Source organism: Cucurbita maxima, unplaced genomic scaffold, assembly GCF_002738345.1.
Source record: "Cucurbita maxima cultivar Rimu unplaced genomic scaffold, Cmax_1.0 Cma_Scf00003, whole genome shotgun sequence".
NCBI classification, from domain to species: Eukaryota; Viridiplantae; Streptophyta; class Magnoliopsida; order Cucurbitales; family Cucurbitaceae; genus Cucurbita; species Cucurbita maxima.
Genome location: NW_019272019.1, coordinates 5,582,554 through 5,604,361, shown reverse-complemented (window position 1 = coordinate 5,604,361; position 21,808 = coordinate 5,582,554). Strand labels below are relative to the sequence as shown.

At 35.2% G+C, this 21,808-nt stretch overlaps 3 protein-coding genes across 7 annotated transcripts; 2 read left to right on the top strand and 1 right to left on the bottom strand.

Annotated features, from left to right (window-relative positions):
* Positions 1 to 1,233: 1,233 nt before the first annotated feature.
* LOC111477231 (guanine nucleotide-binding protein alpha-1 subunit) lies at positions 1,234 to 6,359 on the bottom strand. Of its 4 annotated transcripts, none has more exons than XM_023121272.1 (14): positions 6,084 to 6,359; positions 5,668 to 5,860; positions 5,512 to 5,584; positions 4,802 to 4,839; positions 4,619 to 4,708; positions 4,302 to 4,379; positions 4,081 to 4,188; positions 3,499 to 3,600; positions 3,240 to 3,295; positions 3,027 to 3,161; positions 2,000 to 2,093; positions 1,832 to 1,891; positions 1,663 to 1,742; positions 1,234 to 1,579 (listed from the first exon to the last, which is right to left on the bottom strand). In XM_023121272.1, the coding sequence occupies exons 2-14, from the start codon at positions 5,752 to 5,754 to the stop codon at positions 1,402 to 1,404; spliced, it is 1,179 nt and encodes a 392-aa protein (XP_022977040.1). In that variant the 5' UTR covers positions 5,755 to 5,860; positions 6,084 to 6,359; the 3' UTR covers positions 1,234 to 1,401. The 4 variants fall into 4 exon arrangements, with proteins under 4 accessions (XP_022977040.1, XP_022977041.1, XP_022977042.1 ...); XM_023121273.1 differs by having other exon boundaries at positions 1,359 to 1,579; positions 6,073 to 6,359; XM_023121274.1 differs by having other exon boundaries at positions 1,359 to 1,579; positions 6,080 to 6,359.
* A 7,750-nt stretch (positions 6,360 to 14,109) lies between these two features.
* On the top strand, positions 14,110 to 15,954 carry LOC111477226 (serine/threonine-protein kinase RIPK-like). Its single transcript, XM_023121269.1, has 5 exons — positions 14,110 to 14,613; positions 14,695 to 14,830; positions 14,916 to 15,052; positions 15,143 to 15,266; positions 15,340 to 15,954. The coding sequence occupies exons 1-5, from the start codon at positions 14,209 to 14,211 to the stop codon at positions 15,795 to 15,797; spliced, it is 1,260 nt and encodes a 419-aa protein (XP_022977037.1). The 5' UTR covers positions 14,110 to 14,208; the 3' UTR covers positions 15,798 to 15,954.
* A 643-nt stretch (positions 15,955 to 16,597) lies between these two features.
* Positions 16,598 to 21,230, top strand: LOC111477250 (G-protein coupled receptor 1-like). Of its 2 annotated transcripts, XR_002717236.1 has the most exons (10): positions 16,598 to 16,966; positions 17,806 to 17,837; positions 17,921 to 18,090; positions 18,314 to 18,408; positions 18,840 to 18,941; positions 19,025 to 19,081; positions 19,464 to 19,607; positions 19,841 to 19,911; positions 20,554 to 20,771; positions 20,862 to 21,230. XR_002717236.1 is itself a non-coding variant. In XM_023121302.1 (9 exons), the coding sequence occupies exons 1-9, from the start codon at positions 16,787 to 16,789 to the stop codon at positions 20,657 to 20,659; spliced, it is 957 nt and encodes a 318-aa protein (XP_022977070.1). In that variant the 5' UTR covers positions 16,598 to 16,786; the 3' UTR covers positions 20,660 to 21,230. The 2 variants fall into 2 exon arrangements, 1 of the variants encoding a protein (XP_022977070.1); XM_023121302.1 differs by having other exon boundaries at positions 20,554 to 21,230.
* Positions 21,231 to 21,808: the final 578 nt, after the last annotated feature.

The following is a 21,808-nucleotide window of genomic DNA, read 5'->3' as shown; positions in this document are numbered from 1 at the left end:
TTAGTACACTAATATTTTTTTGGCCAAATTTAAATCAGCTTAAAAAATCCAAGACTCTAGTAATTTATTTTTTAAAATAATAAAAACAAATTAAACTAGAAATGACCCACCGGGCCGAAGCCCTACAAGGAGGATCCACCCAGGAGTTTCAATGCTCTTAACGTAGCTTCTAGAATTTGGCCCATGTAGATCATCGGCTATCTCCCGCCCTAGTCACGTTTGCTCCCAGTGTTCTTGAGCACCATAGCAATAGTGCACCAGCGATCTTTGAAATGAAAGGCAATTGAAGGCTTCATGAATAAACTCATATGTGAAAATAGATGTCCTCCAAATCTATGAGATATAAAGAGCTCGATTGGAAGCATATGAGGTGAGCCTCCATCAAGATCAATGAAAACCAGCGCCACGGAGATTCAATGAAGCTGAAGAGCAACGATGAACGATCTCTTGAATTATGCCAGATTTTCCACAGGAGAGATTCGTAAAAGAGATTGATACTTGGAGATGTATGGCTTCTAAGTTGCGAATAACCTAAAATAGGCAAATTAACGTTCAATAGATATCCATGCTCAAGCCATCAACAGAACACGCTCATTTTAATTATTCCGAAGTTCGCCCAAGACTATATCAATCAGATAAAGCAACATCATGACAGACCGTTCTATGGAAAGTGCACCTATTAGAACATAAACGATGCGGATTCAGAAAATAAGAAAGAAAAAAATTGCCATACCAATCATGAATCACAATAAACAGGCCCAAAAGTTGTCATCGGAACCAACAAAATCAACATCGCCGTAAAGTTAAATGAAACGGCCTGAAGATTCAATGCGGAAAGAAAAGTTATTCAAATCGACGATCGAGAAAACCTCACCTGAGCGGAAGTCAGTAATCGATTCCGAAAGAATCAGAGACTTGGAAGCGTGAGAAAACAAGGAGATCAATGTCGTCGGGAATTGAAAAGGCTATTTCGATTCTCTAGAATGAGAGGAAGCAAAGCGATGCAACGGGGATTTTGGAAGCGGATCGCAGTTCCCTCGCAATCAAAGGCATTACGCGCGCAAAAACGAGCCCTCTTAGCAATCTTCATCGGTTCAATTTATAGTTCATTTCATGAATAAGATGAAAATTTTAATTTCGAAAATAACATTTTAAATATATTTGAGAGAAACCAAAATCATGTCATAGATAGCTTACATTCAAACTCACAACAATTTGGAATATCAAATTACATATAGTTAAAGAGATTTCAACTTTCATAGAATAGGTAAAGATTTAATTTGACACAATGTTTTGAATCAATGAATCGCTTAAATCACAATCCAATATAAGTTTGTTCATCAAACAAGATCAACCAGTTTCCATTTTTTTGTGTGGTGAGGAGGAAGCTGTTAAACAAGGTTACAATAACCCAGCCTCCAACAGATTTCGCCGCCTCAATGTTTCATCTACGAGCTTGAACGTCTTCTTTACAAGTTTCTGATCGAGAGCAGTTGTTCTGTATACCTTAAACACCCGGTCTACTCGATCTGGTGCCGTGCTCTTAAAATACAACTCCTCGAATTTTTTCTTCACGAACCTGAATTCATTGATAGTAAGGTCATTTTAGAAAAACTTCAGAGGAAAAAAGCAGCAGCATTGTCCCAGGTGATGGATACGTACTCATAGGCATGCTCGATCTCTTGTTTTCCAGTCGAAACCGGCTGATAATCGTTAAACCATTCACATACACTGAGAGGGACCTATCACAAGAAGCTAATTCGTGTTAGTATCTCATTGAGGACCTATCCAAGATGGCCTCGTCGTTGTAATATCCTCCATCAACACTTACGTTTAGAACCTTTTTCTCGAAGATATCGAACTTGTTAAGAAAAAGCATAAATGACGTATTCTGCACCCGGAATGGAACCAGAGAGAAGACATTATCAACTCGTGAAAAGAACATTATCAAATTAAATACAGTCGATCACGCAAACGGTAACAATGCAGAAAAGATAACCTCAAAACACTCTTGTTTCAGAACCCACTCGAAAAGTTCCTTGGTCTCCATCATTCGGTTCTTCTGTTCATCCTCAAAAAGTGTTTGATCATACCTGAAATAGTTATTAGTTAACCCATTGAATCTAACAAGCCTCATGGTAATGCACTAAATTTAATGCAATGACCCTTAAAAGGTAAGTTAGCCCACAGCCGATAGATATTGTATGCTTTGACCCGTTACGTACCGTCGTCAAACGCTTCTGTTAGGGAGAGGTTTCCACACCCTTATAAGGAATGTTTCATTCCCCTCTCCAACCAATGCGGATCTCACAATCCACCCCCTGAGGAGCCCAGCGAAGACGCTGGTACACCATTCAGTGTCTAGCTTTGATACCATTTGTAATAGCCCAATCCCACCGTTAGCAAATATTGTTTGCTTTAGCCCGTTGCGTATTATCGTCAGCCACACAATTTTAAAATGCCCTTATAAGAGATGCTTTGTTCCCCTCTCCAACCAATATGGAATCTCACATAAAAGATGTCTCTTGACATTAGTGGGATGGGCTATGAACGTAATACAAAGAGTGGAACCGCTCGATAGCCCAACCATCCAAAAAAAAAAAAAAGACACGTGAAATAGACGAGTCTCATCATGTCACCACTATCTTCACATGGGTTGTTAGATCAGCAGCAAATTATTTATGATCTTTTCCTCCATCATTTCACACTATTTAATTCATCTTTTCATTACCTTCCAAGAGCTACCTTCCAACATAGTCCCACCCACTCCAAAAGAAAACAGATGAAGAGAAAACAAGAGAAAAGAAGGTACTAAAAGACTTTATTGCACAATCACATATTCCAAAATGGTATATCCCATCAGCTTCTGGGAGCATCCCCGACAACGACAACCCAGTCGTAACTCCGTAAACATCAACGAGAAGGGCATAGATTTTCAGATTCCAATGTCTAGCCTTTTCTTTTACCTTCTACATTTATCAAGACCGCCACAGAATCATAAACGGGTTAAAAGAATGAGGTCTTACTCACTAATAGCAGCACAAAAGATTACTGCTGTAACACCTTCGAAAAGATGAATCCATTTTCGCCTCTCGTTTCTCTGACCACCAACATCAAAGAGTCTATACACTTCGCCGCTCTTTTTATTTTCTCCAACGGGACTGCCAAAATCAAATCGATACCGTAATTAACTAAAACAAAGATTTCACGATTAAGGAAAAAGTGTAATGAAGGCTTACCTAAATTGAATTTCAACAACACCGGTTGTACGAACTCTTGCGTATAGGACGTCCTCCTGTGATCAAAAGCATATAAGAAAGGAAGCTAACTGATACGTACACAAATGATTAAATTTCGATACTAATTACATTGTAAAAGAACGCTCAAACACGAGCCAGAATCTATAATGGCAGAAGGAAGGGATATTGATTAAACTAAAACTTCATTTAGAGCCTTTTCTAACCCTTTGAGCTAAAGATATATCATTAAATTGAATACCTTAGTCGGAATGTAATTTGCATCAGATAATCTTTGCAAATTTTCCATGAAATATTGTGTGCAATCTGGAACTTGTAGTTCATTACCACGTGAATACGTTTCCTACAAAGAGAATACGACCTTAATACAAGAAGATTAAAAAAAAAAACAGTTTTAAATAAGAAGCATGTAAGAGCCCAAGCCCACCGCTAGTAGATATTGTATACTTCGCCTCGCGTATCGTCGTCAGCCTCACAGTTTTAGAACGCGTCTGCTAAGGAGACGTTTCCACACCCTTATAAGATTTGTTCTCCTCTTCAATCGATGTGGGATCTCACAATCCACCCCCTTGGGGGCCAGCGTCCTTGCTGGCACACATCCCGGTGTCTGCCTTTGATATCATTGGTAACAGCCCAAGCCCACCGCTAGTAAATATTGTCCGCTTCGGCCCGTTGCGTGTCACCGTCAACCTCACGATTTTAAGACGGGTCTACTAGGGAGAGGTTTCCACACCCTCTCCAATCGATGTGGGATCTCACAAAGCATCATAGTGGATTTCATTTTAAAGATGCCACTAGCTAATCTACATGGAGCGGTAGCTACCTGAATCGCAGCATCCTTCCAAAGAGTCTCTATATCCTTTGCATGCTCCCTAGTCAAACGCGGGTAATCCAATCTACCTCCGATATCCGATAATTTCTCGCCAATTTCCTAGTTCGAAATCACATGCAGGGATAATAATAAGCATCAAAGCTTAAATGTGATCTATTGGTTAGTTCATGAAAACTTTCCTAATTCAAAACTTGGGAAGGTACAATTAATACCTTATTTTCATTGGATAAAACATACTTCGAGAACTCTTTATCATTTTGAGCGAGCTCCTTTGAACCGTCATGTAATACCTGAAACATCGGGTTCAATAAGAGGTTACAGCTCTTGACTTAACAAGAAGTACAAAATCAACACACTTTGCATCAAAAGATTTAAGCGTTTTTGGCACTCAAAAATCAAAATACACAATGAACGCATCTCGAATCAAAGGGTTCTGATATTATGTTTTAAAAATTTTGGACAAAATCATTTGCTCGTTAAATCGTGCAGAAAGGGAAATAACCAACACACCCTTTCAAATATTGCATACTTTTATAGTCTGATACACATTTGCATGAATGACTGGAATGTAGCTCTTTAGCTCTGTCTCATCAAAGCCAGTTTGGAACAACAACTTTATCTGAAAAAAATGGAGCAACAACTCAAGAAATGTTAGTGAACCAACTTCGTTACGGCCTTGCGGATTACGACGGTAAAGAATAAATGGGCTTGCCTGCTTAAAAATGGTGGACTTTCCAGACTCTCCAGCACCTACACAAGTTGGTTCCTCACCAATTATACAAATATCACAAAGGTAACGTGAGGTCAAATGTAACACCCTAAGCCTACCGCTAGCTGATATTGTCCGCTTTGGCCCATTACGTATCGTCACAGTTTTAAAACGCGTCTGTTAGGGAGAGGTTTCCACACCCTTATAAGAAATGTTTCGTTTAACCCCCTCTCCAACCGATATGGGATCTCACAATCCACCCCCTTGGGAGCCTAGCTCCTCGCTGGCACACGGCCTAATGTCTAGCTCTGATACCATTTGTAACATCTCAAACTCATCACTAGCAGATATTGTCCGCTTTGCCCATAACGTATCGCCGTCAGCCTCATGGTTTTAAAACGCGTATGCTAGGGAGAAGTTTTCACACCTTTACAAGGAATACTTCGTTCCCTTCTCCAATAGATATGGGATCTCACAATCCACCCTTAGGGTCTAGTGTCCTCACTGACACACCTCCTGATGTCTCGCTCTTGTACCATTTATAACATCACAAGCCCATCACTAGCAGATATTGTCCGTTTTGGTCCGTTATGTATTGCTGTCAGTCTCACGGTTTTAAACGTGTATGCTAGGGAGAGGTTTCCACACCTTTATAAGGAATGTTTCGTTCCCCTCTACAACCGACGTGGTGTCTCACATCAAAATACACTTACCAAGCAAAAGAAGTTTCTGTATATGTTTTTCAGCCTCTGTTTCTTGTTCAATCCGCCTCTCTATTTCAGCAGCCTGGAAAAGCACACGACTAAGATCATATCGAACTCGAGATTCAACAAATAATCCAAGATACCAAAAGCACTATGTTCATTCACCTGCGCATTCTCTTCAGAATCTTGTTCATTGTAGTGACGACTTCTGCTGCAGAGTAAACCCATATTTGTACTCAAATGAGACAGCATAGAACACTGAAGAACACTAGTGATACACACAAAGATTCATTGCAATCAAATGGACTTCCAATTGCCTTCGAAAATGCTCGCTCATATTGAAATCCTCAAAGCCAGCCTACAAATCAAAACCCCATTTCAAGCATGCAGTAAAAAAATCAAAACCCATTAACGACGAACTTCAAACTTGATTCAATCTCGACTCTCATTTTCACTTGCAATTCAAATAAACAGTTCACAGAGCACATAGAACATGAAGATAAAATGCAATCCAATCAAAACCCAGATAAAATAACAGGAAATCAAAAAGGAAAGTACAGAATTCCATACGGATGACCTACAAAAAAAAACTGTTGGATCAAATTGAAGAATCCCCACGAGACAGCAACAGTGAAATCCCACCTCAAAGTAAAGATCTGCTTCGAAAGAGGACCGTCGCAAAGGGTGGCGGAATCGAAGCGCCGCCTAGATTTGGCGGATACAAGCAGTGAACAAACTCGTCGTGTTCTTGGGTGAAGAGGGGTTTAATCAAGAATCGTATTAAATTGATTGAAAGAATAAAAAAAGGAATTGGAAGGGGAGAGATAAGTATACGCAAAGAGAGTATAATTAAGAGCAAAACGGGGAAAGAGAAAGAAGAAAGAAAAGAGCCGAAAGCTGAGGACCAAAATGCCTTTGCCTTCAATTTCAATTCAATTTCAATTCAATTTCAATTTCAATTTCAATTTCTGCCCACAGTCAAACAGAGAAAAAGACGGGGTTTTGTACAAAAAATTCAAAAGACAAGGTCTGATTAGAATCAAAAATATGTTTTTTCTTATTTTTTTCAAAATAATATTTAAAAAAAATTCTTAGTGTGTATCTATTCTATAAGGATGGTGTTGGGAAAATACAATATATATTTTTCTTTCTGCTCTCTGCGTCTGGTTTTCTTCTCCATGACTGATGTGCTGTGGTCTGTGGACTGTGGACCTACGACCGTGGACCGTCCACTGTAGACTGAGCTGTCCTGTCTTTCTGCTGTCCCATAACCCAAAACTTCCCCTATTTTCCTCCCTCTAAACAACACATTTTAGGACCTCACAATCCACTTCGTTGGCTGCCTAACGTTTCTCACTCATACACCGTCTCATGTTTGACTCTGATACCATTTATAATAGTTTAAACTCACAACTAATAGATATTGTCTTACTTATACTTTCCCTTCATGACTTTTAAACGCACCTATTATAGACAAATTTCAAAACGGAATGTTTCGGATCTCAATAAATAATTATAAGTTTATATACTTAAAATAAGGAATAATTTTGTTTATTCCCTTAATCGAGGCTTTTCTATTTCAAGCATGATTAAGACCATTCAATGGATTATTGCACTGCTTTGTATTTATTTTAATCGAAAACCAATAAAGTGGTTGTTTTTAACTAATTTTTAAGTGCTTTATTCTTTTTTTTATTTGAAAACATACATCGAAATTGGAAATAAAAAATAATAATAAATTTATTGAGAGTTTATAGAGATTATTTAAATATATTTTCATAATTTAGCCAAAAATTATTTTGAATGGTGAAAATGAAAATGCAATAATAAAATTATTTCAACCAGACTTGTCGCCACGTGGCAATGAAAAAACTATTAAAGTAAATAAGGTTTTATGATTTTTCTGGCATCGTCCAATTTATTATCGTTATTTTTTTCTTTTTCCTCAAATCATTAAATCGGATTAAATTACAAATTTAATTTATTACACTCTATCTGTGTGATTCTTTAATTATTAAAAAAACAGCATAAATATATTCAATGATTTATTTGTCGTTGCTCAAACGATGTCGTATACGTGTGGCTAAAGCTTTATTTGGGCCTGAAAATGGGCTTCGGGCCCAAAGAGGCAGGTGATGGATTTTGGGCTGTATTGCAAGGCCGCTACTTGGATATTTTTATTCATAATTATGGAAACGAAAAAACAAATTGCTTTAAAAAATACGAATTTACTAAAATTTGCTTTAAAAACTCAAATCTCAATTATTCATTTCCGGTCATCGTGGTTATTATGGTAATTTGGTTTTTTCAACATTATTTAAATTATTGTTTTGAAAACTACTACAAATATGATTATTCCCAAAATTAACCCTCTTATGGATGGTTGCAATTTCAATCAAATATGGATTCAACGAGTAATTATAATTATAATTATAATTATAATGAATTGATTAAAATTTATTTGTTTATAATAGTTATTATATCATCAGAGTAGGTTAATTATTTAATTACAACATGTAATAATTCTTTAAAATTTGAACAACTCTCTGACCATATTTATTTATTATTATTATTATTATTATTTCAGTAAAAATATAAAATATTTAAAATAAATCTTTTGAGCTGGAACTTACTGAAAATTTTTAATTTGCTATATTCTTTAAAATTGAACCAAAATTGGGACATTTCCTTAATAATATTAGTAACTATTTTTATTAATAAGTGGGCGTTGTTTTCGTTTTCATCAGCGATGGGGACGGCCGGACCGCCGGTCCAATCCTTCACCAAACCTCTTTCCCTTCTTCTCTCTCTACACAATTACCCTTCTCGAAGCCTTTTTCCTTATTTCGCTTTATTTATTTATTTTTTTGTCTTTTATGTTATAAATGTATAGCCACTGACCTGCCTTCTAGAAACCCCCCTCTTTCCTATTATTCTCATTAATAATATATTATAAAAATTACCAATTTAGTACAAATTAAAACTTCAAATATTTAACATTTTTAAAAAAATAAAATTAATATTTGAGTTGAAGAAAAAAATAATATATTAATTATTAATTTTTCATACTTTAAAATGCGACTTTCGAATGTATTGTTGAGCTTCATGAATGTAGGTTAACAGATTTTGAATCTATAGATTCTTTGACCGTCTCAACAGCAGGCAAAATAAATAAATAAATTAATTAATTAAGCTGTTTTAGAATATCTTGAAATTAATTTCAATTTTATAATTTTGGGTGTGGTATTTGACGCATATTATATATATTATTTAATTAAATAATTAAATGAAAATATTAGTATATTTTTTTTTTCTTTTTTTAAATTAGGTTAGCAGATTCGCTTTCATGCCTTAAGTCTTTAGTCTTCACCCAAAAAAATAATTAAAATATAAAAATATAAAATTAAAGAGCTAAATATACTACGATCAATACCAAATTCCACGTCTGCATAACAAATTTGTATTAAATTCCTTACCCAGAGGCTCGTAGTTCAACTTGAAAAATGTCATCCCTGTTTCTTAATTATTTAAGAAATATTATAATTATTGAGAGTGAGTCCTACATTGGTTAATTTAATAATAGGTTTACAAGTGAATAATACTACTTACCTTGATATGAATTTTTTGTGAAGGCTCAATATAAAAAATTAATATTTAAAAATTTGGTTTTAATTTGACTTAATTTTGAAAGAAAAACATAAGGAGACAGAGAGATTATGTTATAAAACCAGCCAAACACACAGAGAGATCTTAGATTCCATGGTCGTGCAATGCACTTAACAATTTTCGGAAAATCCGACAAACAAAACCAGATATGGTTTTGTCCAAACAAAAAGACATTAAATTTATGCCAACTGCGATGCCTTCTTAGCTATTTTATATTGCTACGGCGTCGTTTATTCCTTATCGTGTATAAACAACTGGAACAAAAGAATTTTAATTAATCATATTTTATTATGGTTAGGAGGAGGCCAAATTAAAACCCTTCCCATTTGTTTGGTAATTGTGTCTGCCAAACGACAGACCCCAGGAGGCGGAGGCGACGCCGCCGTGTCGAGGCGGCGTTCGCCGCCCTGTGGCTGACCTTAAAAAATTTGTTTAGTTTTGGTTGACATATTATTGGACGAAAAAGTACATCGTATTTCAACTTCCACTTTTAATATGTGTTTAAATCATGTCTATTAGTTTGTCGTGGGAATTATTTTATAATGCACGTTTTCAGTTAAAGTCATTTATTCATAATTATTATTTTACAATTCATGTTTTATTTATTTATATTTATTTAATTAAATTATGGAAACATATTAAATATCAATTAATTTTGCCCTATTTAATGGACATATTAAAAACCCTATGTTCGCATTCCCTAGTTGCAACGACTTATGTCCAAGATTCGAAATTAAGATTTTACCCATGATGATCTTAACATTCCCATGCAACTCACTTTTTAAGGGTGAAGATAATCTTCACAAACAAACACGAGTTTTTCCAACATATTTTGTCCTCACTCACATGTATCTTATAAAAAATTTTAAAATGTCACCCAAAATATAATTGCTTTAAGCAAAACATGTTTAATTATGGAGTTTTTATCCTATCCTCATGATTGTTAGACGAACACGACTCTCCCTAATGGTATGATATTGTCCACTTTGAGCATAAGCTCTCATGGCTTTGCTTTGAACTTCCCAAAAGGTCTCATACCAATGGAGTTAGTATTCCTCACTTATAAGCTCATGATCATTCCCTAAATTAGCCGATGTGGGACTTTTATCATCCAACAATGATTACACTCATACAAAAGTGGTCTTGTTTCATTCATATACTCCTCATTTATTCAAATGTCACGCTCATACACTATGCTACTCGAGACTCTTATTCACTATCTGAGAGTGAGAATTGTCAATATTTGATCTCAATTGCATAGTCGAAAAAGACCACAAACTACTCCTTGCACGTTATGATCGATCAATACATAGTTCATGCAATTCTAATAACTTCACGTATCTTGCTTAAATCGTCAATCTCGACTGGTTCTTGACTCATTTCATCTAATTTATATTGGTTTCAATCACCCTATATTGGCATCCGAAATTAAAATATATAATTAGTTTAACCCTTTAATATCTATTACCTAACACCAACTCAAAATAAATAAATTAATTAATTAAATTCCCAACTTTGGTTCTAGAATTTCTTGCGTTTTACGCAATCAAACTTAAGTTTGTCAAAATCTACCCAAATAATTCTCCATCTCATCTCTACCCCCATTTTTAATTTAATTCAATTAGGTTTTTAATANTTAAGCTGTTTTAGAATATCTTGAAATTAATTTCAATTTTATAATTTTGGGTGTGGTATTTGACGCATATTATATATATTATTTAATTAAATAATTAAATGAAAATATTAGTATATTTTTTTTTTCTTTTTTTAAATTAGGTTAGCAGATTCGCTTTCATGCCTTAAGTCTTTAGTCTTCACCCAAAAAAATAATTAAAATATAAAAATATAAAATTAAAGAGCTAAATATACTACGATCAATACCAAATTCCACGTCTGCATAACAAATTTGTATTAAATTCCTTACCCAGAGGCTCGTAGTTCAACTTGAAAAATGTCATCCCTGTTTCTTAATTATTTAAGAAATATTATAATTATTGAGAGTGAGTCCTACATTGGTTAATTTAATAATAGGTTTACAAGTGAATAATACTACTTACCTTGATATGAATTTTTTGTGAAGGCTCAATATAAAAAATTAATATTTAAAAATTTGGTTTTAATTTGACTTAATTTTGAAAGAAAAACATAAGGAGACAGAGAGATTATGTTATAAAACCAGCCAAACACACAGAGAGATCTTAGATTCCATGGTCGTGCAATGCACTTAACAATTTTCGGAAAATCCGACAAACAAAACCAGATATGGTTTTGTCCAAACAAAAAGACATTAAATTTATGCCAACTGCGATGCCTTCTTAGCTATTTTATATTGCTACGGCGTCGTTTATTCCTTATCGTGTATAAACAACTGGAACAAAAGAATTTTAATTAATCATATTTTATTATGGTTAGGAGGAGGCCAAATTAAAACCCTTCCCATTTGTTTGGTAATTGTGTCTGCCAAACGACAGACCCCAGGAGGCGGAGGCGACGCCGCCGTGTCGAGGCGGCGTTCGCCGCCCTGTGGCTGACCTTAAAAAATTTGTTTAGTTTTGGTTGACATATTATTGGACGAAAAAGTACATCGTATTTCAACTTCCACTTTTAATATGTGTTTAAATCATGTCTATTAGTTTGTCGTGGGAATTATTTTATAATGCACGTTTTCAGTTAAAGTCATTTATTCATAATTATTATTTTACAATTCATGTTTTATTTATTTATATTTATTTAATTAAATTATGGAAACATATTAAATATCAATTAATTTTGCCCTATTTAATGGACATATTAAAAACCCTATGTTCGCATTCCCTAGTTGCAACGACTTATGTCCAAGATTCGAAATTAAGATTTTACCCATGATGATCTTAACATTCCCATGCAACTCACTTTTTAAGGGTGAAGATAATCTTCACAAACAAACACGAGTTTTTCCAACATATTTTGTCCTCACTCACATGTATCTTATAAAAAATTTTAAAATGTCACCCAAAATATAATTGCTTTAAGCAAAACATGTTTAATTATGGAGTTTTTATCCTATCCTCATGATTGTTAGACGAACACGACTCTCCCTAATGGTATGATATTGTCCACTTTGAGCATAAGCTCTCATGGCTTTGCTTTGAACTTCCCAAAAGGTCTCATACCAATGGAGTTAGTATTCCTCACTTATAAGCTCATGATCATTCCCTAAATTAGCCGATGTGGGACTTTTATCATCCAACAATGATTACACTCATACAAAAGTGGTCTTGTTTCATTCATATACTCCTCATTTATTCAAATGTCACGCTCATACACTATGCTACTCGAGACTCTTATTCACTATCTGAGAGTGAGAATTGTCAATATTTGATCTCAATTGCATAGTCGAAAAAGACCACAAACTACTCCTTGCACGTTATGATCGATCAATACATAGTTCATGCAATTCTAATAACTTCACGTATCTTGCTTAAATCGTCAATCTCGACTGGTTCTTGACTCATTTCATCTAATTTATATTGGTTTCAATCACCCTATATTGGCATCCGAAATTAAAATATATAATTAGTTTAACCCTTTAATATCTATTACCTAACACCAACTCAAAATAAATAAATTAATTAATTAAATTCCCAACTTTGGTTCTAGAATTTCTTGCGTTTTACGCAATCAAACTTAAGTTTGTCAAAATCTACCCAAATAATTCTCCATCTCATCTCTACCCCCATTTTTAATTTAATTCAATTAGGTTTTTAATAATCCAAATATCACCAATCCGATTCATTGAAAAAAATGTGTGTATATATATATATATATATATTATTTGGACTCCCCAACTTTACACTTATTTAATTCGAAATTTTAATTAATTTATGTCACACATATTAAATAATTGAATATAACCCTAAGTTTTATAACCCAATATAGGCCGCTCTGGGAAGGCTCGAATATGGCGTGAGAAAGGAGGTGTTTGGATTCGGAATTTATAATGGATAATAAAATTAAAAATTAAACAATAAGCAAAACACTTTCTTCTACAGTTGTACTTTTATTTATTATTTTTTCAGAACAAAACAAAATTAAATTAAAAAATAAAATAAAATAAAAAACTTATCCTTATCGATTACCGGATCCCTACCCTACCAACCAGAATACCCAACTTGAATCGTATTAATTCTACATCAAATTTCATGCACTTTATTAATAAATAATATATATATATATATAAACTATCAACGTGTATGCCACATAATGCGTCACGCATTTAAATTAACACATGACACGTATACAACTATATAATTCTACTTAAGATATTCATATTTAATGTCCACTCCAAACTTATAAGCCGCTCTTCATATGGTTTTTAGAAAACATTAACCGCATAAATTCGTATATAGATTATAAATGCATTAAATGTCAAGCATAAGGTTGTAAAGAGAAAAATTGAAGCTATAAAAATAATAAAGAACAAGCTAAAGGAGGGGAATTTTTTTAATATATAGATAGGGAAAGAAAATTTAAAAATTAATTAAATAAATAAAGTTTAGCTTTCTTGAGGTTAGGTGTTTCATTTATAAATATAATTCAATTAATTAATTTCTCCCCCTTCCATTAATATAATTAATGACATTTTTAGAATAGCATTAATTATCTTTTTAAACGTGGAAAATCATCAAATTCCCAATTGTTTTTAATTTTTGGAAAAAAAAAAGAGGAAAAAAAAGGCAATGTTTTTTAATTGAGTATAAACGCATTAAATGAATTATTTGTTCCTCTCTCAAATTCAACGTGGAGGAAAATAGCAAGCTGCTTCCTGTTTCAAAATTCCAATAATTTAATAGACTTGAGATTTTTAATTATTTCCATGGAATTGGGCCCCATATGAAGCCACGTGGCAAACCCAATCTCTATAAATACCACTTCCCCTCTGGAGTAGGTGAGTGAAAAGAAAGATACCCCAATTTTTTTTTTTTTCAGTTTTAATTTTAAAATCCCATTTTTAGAAAAGGAAGATAATTATACCATTCGTTTCAGAATTCAGATGCGATTATGGGTATGAAGAGGAAGTTGACATGGAAATCGATGATCGTTCCGAGTTGCTACACGGCGGCGCTCCGCCGTCTATCGGAGTCCGACGATGACGAGCGGCGGCAGGTTTCTAAAAAAGCTTCGTCGCAGAGGCTGTCGCTGTCGGACGCCAGTAACCCGAGTTCGGTCTTGTCGATCGACGACTTGTCGAATTCTCTTGTCGGACCGAAGCTTCATATTTTTTCCTTTGCGGAACTTCGAACCATCACTCACAATTTCGCTTCGTCCAATTTGCTTGGTGAAGGCGGGTTCGGTCCGGTCTACAAAGGCTTCGTCGATGATAAAATCAAACCGGGTTTGGAAGCTCAGCCGGTCGCCGTTAAATTGCTCGACCTCCATGGATCCCAAGGCCATAAAGAATGGCTGGTAGGTTGCTTTAAATGTACTGCTCCTTTCTTCGGGTAAAATTACGAATTTGTCCCTTACAATTATTTATTTATTTCGTAGGCAGAGATTATAATTCTAGGGCAAATGAGGCATCAAAATTTGGTGAAACTAATCGGTTACTGTTGGGAAGAAGATTACAGGCTTTTGGTTTACGAGTATATGGCCAGAGGCAGTTTAGAAAACCAGCTATTTAGAAGTAAGCGCAGTTTAGAAACTAATCATTAATTAATTAATTAATTAATTATCATTAACTAAACGAATACAGTTTGAATTAATCGCAGAGTATTCAGCTGCTTTACCTTGGTCAACGAGGATGAAAATTGCTTTAGAAGCAGCCAAAGGCCTTCAATTCCTACACGAAGCCGATCCACCCGTTATATTCAGGGATTTCAAAACTTCTAATATCCTCTTGGATTCTGTAAGTCCTTAATCTTTTGTTAATTTTATGTTTAGTAGATTAATACAAGATTAGAAACTAAATATTATAATTAATATTTGTGTTCTTCAGGATTATACAACGAAGCTTTCAGATCTTGGGTTAGCTAAAGATGACGTTGACTGTGAAGACCAACCAGACACGTCTTGTATTATGGGAACTCAAGGCTATGCCGCTCCTGAGTACGTCAAATCTGGTAAGTTAATTTAATTTTTAATTAATTATCGGATAATTATTGGGTTGGATATAACTTTACCGCTTTAAATCAGGCCATTTGACGACGATGAGTGACGTGTACAGCTACGGCGTCGTTCTACTAGAGCTGCTGACGGGGAAGCGGTCAATGGACCGAAAGATCGGCGAGTTTCTAGTGGACTGGGCTAAGCCATTTCTAAAGGACTCGAAACGGCTCTACCGGATCATGGACCCAAAGCTCGAGGGCATGTACTCGGCCGACGGCGCTCGTAAGGCCGCCGCCTTAGCTCATAAATGCTTGAGCCGCAGCCCCAAGCGACGGCCTTCCGTGACGGAAGTCGTTAATGTGTTGAAGTCTTTGCAAGACTTTAACGACGTGTGCACGGAGCCGTTTGTTTACGTGGTGGAGGACTGCGGCGGGGAGGAGGAGAAGAAGGGAAGAGATGGGAGAGTTATTGAAGGGGATGTGCTTGGGCTTGGTGGGCTGGGCCTAGGCCTGAATTGGAAAAACTGGAGGCCCATCTCTGTATGATGAAGTAAATCCCTGTAAATTTGTTTTTATTATTATTGTTATTCTTGTATGAACCTTTCTTCTCGTCCTTGGTAGGAATTTTGAGGGAATGGAAGAAGGTTCTTGAGAAATGTACGGAATACTTGTACATAAAATTGTTAGTGTTAAAAAAAAAAAACATAATTAAATGTTTTTTTGCATAACAGATTGATTAATTAACAAAAATAATAATCTAAAACTACCTGACATTAGTTAGGTGACTTTCAGTTCGGAATGTCAACTGGAACACTTAATATGAATTTTATTAGTTCCTATTGACTGCAATTGATTTAATACTATAATTTTAGCCTATTGATTAATAAATAAAGTCAACATCAATTCGTAAAAGACGAGGTGTAATAACCCAAACTTTCCGAACATGTTGTAGAAAATGGGAAAGTGGTCTATAGGTAGGTGAAGTTGACTTTCCTATTTTCATTTCGCCACATGTTTCAATATTCATTCTCACGAAAGTATTCACGAGAATAGAAAGAATAGTTTATCGTTATAGTTATTTTTAATAAATAAACTTTTTTAACGAATAATTTATATATTTTGTAAAATATAAAATGTCGTAATATATTCAATAATATTTCGTAAACTAAATTTATAATATAATGTCTATGAAGATATTTTATAAAAAATTAAATTAAAGTAAGTGAAAGCAATAAATAAATATATTCGCTTATGCGGATTAAATGTCTATTTAAAAGTTGGGTAATGATGGCGATTCGGAATTCGGATAATATTATCGATCTGAACCGGACATGGGTTCGTAAAAACGCGTGAACCAACTCGACGGCACACGAATGAGATGAAGGAATAGTAAAGAAACAATTGTGTGTGTTGGCGCGATTAGGGAACCGCAAATTTACAAACCGGCGGAAACGCAAGAGTTTAGATTCGAGAACTCGCTTATTCGTTGGTGATTCTCCCGGGAGATTGAAATCGAGTAGTGTCGACGCCGGAAAATGGCAGTCGGTGTGAGAGTTGCCGGGAGTATTATCGGCCGCGATCGAGTTCTCACGGCGGTTATTGCCGGCGCGTCTAGTCTTTCGTTCGTGGGATCAGGATTCATAGTGCTGTGTTACGTCCTCTTCAAAGAACTTCGCAAGTTCTCCTACAAGCTTGTCTTCTATCTTGCACTCTCTGTACGCACACTCTTCCTCTCTACTTCTCTTAGATCTACTACTTCGTCGTTTCAAATCGTAGCTAGAATCAGTGGTTTTCTAATTATTTGATTTCGACTATTGACCGTGAAGATTAAACTACACTGAATCTGCAATTGAACTTGACTAGAGATTTGAATGACGAAGCCGCGAATTTCTTTGTAGTTACTAGTTCATGTGAGCAGCGTTGGAAATTTAGGATTCTTGTCTTGTATCTACCTTGCCGTAACTTTTAGATTCTGATCACCGTCTCTTTTTGGAGCGTCTATCGTTACTACTAGGGTGTTTCGGTGAAGACTATTTTACCAAATTTGATTTAGTTTTGATTGTTTTGGTTGATTTCAAACTGCTTACTTCTATCCTCAATTTTTGGTGCCCGGAATACATTTTGGAGATGGATCTTTAAAATTTGTTTGCAGCACTAGGCTCAGTAACTTCACGATTTTTGTCTGCTTGCTAGTAATTCATAAATATCAGTAAAACCACTCCATATTCCGCCAGATTTGCGTGCGCCGAACAAAGTAGATAAGCTGATTACATTTGGCGCCATGGACAGTCCATTAATCTTAAGTTCTCCGAGACACATTATAACAGTGAAATTTGACCAGCTAGTCTAATATTTTATTAACAAGTACATGTGATGAGATGATCACTGTGCCGCTTGATTTTCTCCTCCTGCGAACTGAAATGAACATATTTTCAATTAGAAATAGAACTACACGGAAAAGGCAGTTTCTGGCGCCACAGACTTCCTCTAATTGTCAGCTAATATGTTTAGCTGCAAAATGCTTGCTTACTAATCGCAATTTACTGGGATGCAGGATATGCTTTGCAGTTTCTTCACTATGATTGGGTAGGATTCCTGGCGTCATCTTCACCAAATGGATTCACTCAAGTTCCAAAACTTTTTACTGATGAATATTGTTCTGAATTTAGGGATCCGGCAACGGGATTTTACTGTTATACTCAGGGCTATAGCACTCATTTCTTTTGTGTGGCATCGTTCTTGTGGACCACAACAATTGCATTCACTCTTCACCGTACTGTTGTTAGACACAAAACCGACGTTGAAGATTTGGAGGCTATGTTTCACTTATATGTATGGGGTACGAATTCAGCTGTTACATTTATGGCATCTCATATGGCTTTTGGTTTTTACTTCTTTTCCATACAATTTAAATATTGGTTATGACAAACGGTTACACCATTGAATTGGTCTTTTTTTGGTTTCCCAAACTAGTACTGCTGCAACTAATATTGTTCTATGTACGAGCTATTAGACCTATTTTATAATTTTGGATGCTAATTTCAATATTTATTTTATTTCAGGAACATCGTTAGTGTTGACTGTTATACGTTCAATTGGTAATAACCATGGACATTTGGGTACCTGGTGTTGGGCACAGTCTAGTCGTACAGGAAAGGTGGGTAACTTTGAATCAGCTCCTTCAAGCGAGACTGTTTTTAGTTATAGCTGGTTACTGGGATGCAAATATCTCTTTGGAATGAGACTGCAATTAAAATGTGTATTGTACTGCAAACCCAGGATAATTAGGTAAATTCCAACATGGGAACTTGTTAAGTTTTCTTCCATTCCACTCACAATTTTCATTTAGAAATGCAGTTAACATGAAATTTACTCATCATAAAGAATAAAATTTCCATCTTCATATACAATCCACTTCATTGTAGGTTCTAACTTGTACGTAATTGTAGTTGCTAGAAATAGTTAAAGATCATGATTTGTGTCTAACACTAGAAAAGATAAGACTATTTCTTATTTATTATAAATTTTCAACTTTAGTTGTGATTGCATTTTCATGCTGCTCTTACTCGAGTATGTCCTTTCATGCAGGCTGTTCACTTTATAACATTTTACATGCCACTCTGGGGTGCAATTCTCTACAATGGGTTTACTTACCTTCAAGTGATACGCATGCTTAATAATGCTACCCGTGTATGTACTCAAATCATTTCTGAAGAATATTATGCCGTGATCATCTTTGCAATTCATAAAACCTTCTGTTGTGGAATTTCTAGATGGCAGTTGGCATCTCAGATAGGGCTTACCAGTCAGATGCTAGAGCAGACATGAAGGTTTGATTTTCATTCTTTTCTTTGATGTTATTTCAAGAGATCCAAAAGAATAATGATGGCAGAGAGAGAAAAGGAATGTCCTAAGAACTAGACTGAATAAAGATTGTTACATTATTATTTTTCATTAGGGGAGATGATTGTTTTGTTTTTGGTTCTCTTCACACGAGCTTTAAGGACACCTGAATGAATAAATTAAGAAAATTGTCTAAAATACTAAATTATAGGCACTCAATGTGTCGTCTTGTCAGTAATCCAGAATCATACTTTAGTCTGCCATCATTGCAACAATATATGTGTATATGTATAAATTTATTTTTTAAAGCATTTACGTGGACTCTGATTAGTTACCTTAAATTCTTTGTCATTTCTACCCATCTAACAGGCTTTAAACAGATGGGGATATTATCCGCTCATCCTCATAGGGTCATGGGCTTTTGGTACAATCAGCCGCATTCATGATTTTATTGAGCCAGGTCATAAAATCTTCTGGTTGTCAGTTCTTGATGTTGGGATGGCTTCACTAATGGTAACCAATTTTTTCATTCTTGAAAATAGTGTTTAATTGAGTATATGATTCTGAATGCTCGGTGGGGTTTTAAGGAGGTTTTGAGATGTCATTGACGTAAAAAGATAGCATAGGTTTTTTCATTATTGGTTTTATTAATAACTCAAAAATCAATAATGATGGAAGGATGATTCATAAGTAGCTCTCGTTTAACTTCCACAAATTTATGAGATGTGATTGCCTATTTGCTGTAGGGCTTGTTCAATTCAATAGCATATGGTCTGAATTCTTCTGTACGGCGGGCAATTTATGAAAGATTAGACTTGTAAGTAAACCTGCTCCTTATATCTTCTCTTACAATTGGACATCCAAATGTTTGTATATTTTCTCTGCTTCATTTGTATTTATCCATCGCTATAGTTGTAGTAAATTATCATCATGGAATTCTACTAGGTATAGGATTGTTAATACCCCCTTCTGCTCTTCAGGAAAAATGAATGACGTTAATGACCCTTCACTATAAAACTAATGTGTCCGCTATCTCTTAATGCTATTTTTTCTTAAATTCTGTTGACCATCTCGTTGCAGAGCTTATATTAAGGGATTTTAACTTTTAGTATAGAAATAAAATTTGTATTTAATAACAGAGTAATTTGGGGCCAAGATGAAAAATGTCTGAATTATCACTTCAATACTTTGGCAATGGATAGTGATAGTAGCTGAAGTCATGGTTAGTAAACTCTAGCGAGTATCTGAAAGTACTTCATCATGTAGTTACTGTCACGGGACTTTGGCCTTCAGTGACGGATAAGTTCAAACAAATGAATGGAGAATATTTTGCTCATGCAATTTTCATAGTCTTGAGTCCCTGATACGATGTGTATGGGCCCAAGGTAAAGGGGGGGAAAAGCTTTCTTGGTCCATTTGGTCTCAAATAAGATTACTTGTTTTTGCATATTTTAACCAGGTTTTGGCCTGAGAAGCTTCGAAGATGGCTCCCCAACAATTCAAGGTTCCGGAACCAAGAACAAGAAGGTGAACTGGTTTCCTTGAGAAGTCTAGATCAGCCATAGCGAATTAGTCAATGGATGTGCCTCCATCGTCAAGCCTTCCTTTACAAGATTTATTTCCCCCATTTTTTTTGGAGGGCGTGTAAATAGGAGCTGAGCAATTGTTGTGCGTAGGGTAACGACCATCCGTTCTGTTGATATGATTTTATGATCTGCTGTTTTACGTGGTTACTGACTCTTCACTGTTCTCTGATTAACATGATAGAGAATTTAGCAGTCTCTCAAGTGGTGATCAGGGGTGGAATACATTGCAGAAAAAGATTGAGCGGCCTGATCAGAATTCCTGTATGCTACTTTATGCGCTGTTCATTATCAATTTATCATTGCTAAGCGTACACGCAGCTTTAATATTATATGTCATAGAGACCCTCACATAGAATGATGCTTCCAACTTTTTGCATGTTTCTACTTTATTACGATATTTGTTGACTGAGAGTTCAGATTAGACATTCTCGCCACACACTGCACCAGGTCTGATTTGAAAATTGTGTGGTTACGTTTAGTGATGGATATTGTCTTCCAAATTTCTGATTTGACAACGTAATTTTATCTTATCTTGTACTTTCTTATTCAATTTAGTGGGATTCGTTTGTGGCTTCTGATAATTCCAATTTCCATAAAAAAGCACGTATCACCAATCCCAGATCATTTGCAAGGTTGATAGCTGAGGCCGCCGCAATTGCAGCACATGCTTTAGCCATTCAGTCTGTGGATAGGACGGTGGTCTATATCAATGGAGGCGATCGCTTCCCGTTGCAGATAAGCATGCTGCCGTTTCTGTGGACCCAGTTTTTCAGATAAGCCATTTCAATTTGAAATTAAATTCTCCCCCATTTTACTTGTTAGATTTTCAAAATTGTTCTCAACTAAATTACAAATGCTGTCTTTTTTGCTTTGTTTTGGGTTTACAGTCTTCCAAAATGAAATTTGAAGCTATTGTACCTACTTTTTTTTTCTTTTTTTTTTTTCTAGTTTTCTAGTTTCACTTTTTCAAAAAGGAAAAAAATAAACAACTGTTTAGTTTTCAGATTTTGGCGAGGATTTTAGGGGAAAAAAAGAAGAAAAAAAATTTGAATTGGGAAAAATAAAGTTAACATGTATCATTGTTTTTAAAAACAGATAAAAGCTTTAAAATTCTCGGACTTTGACCAT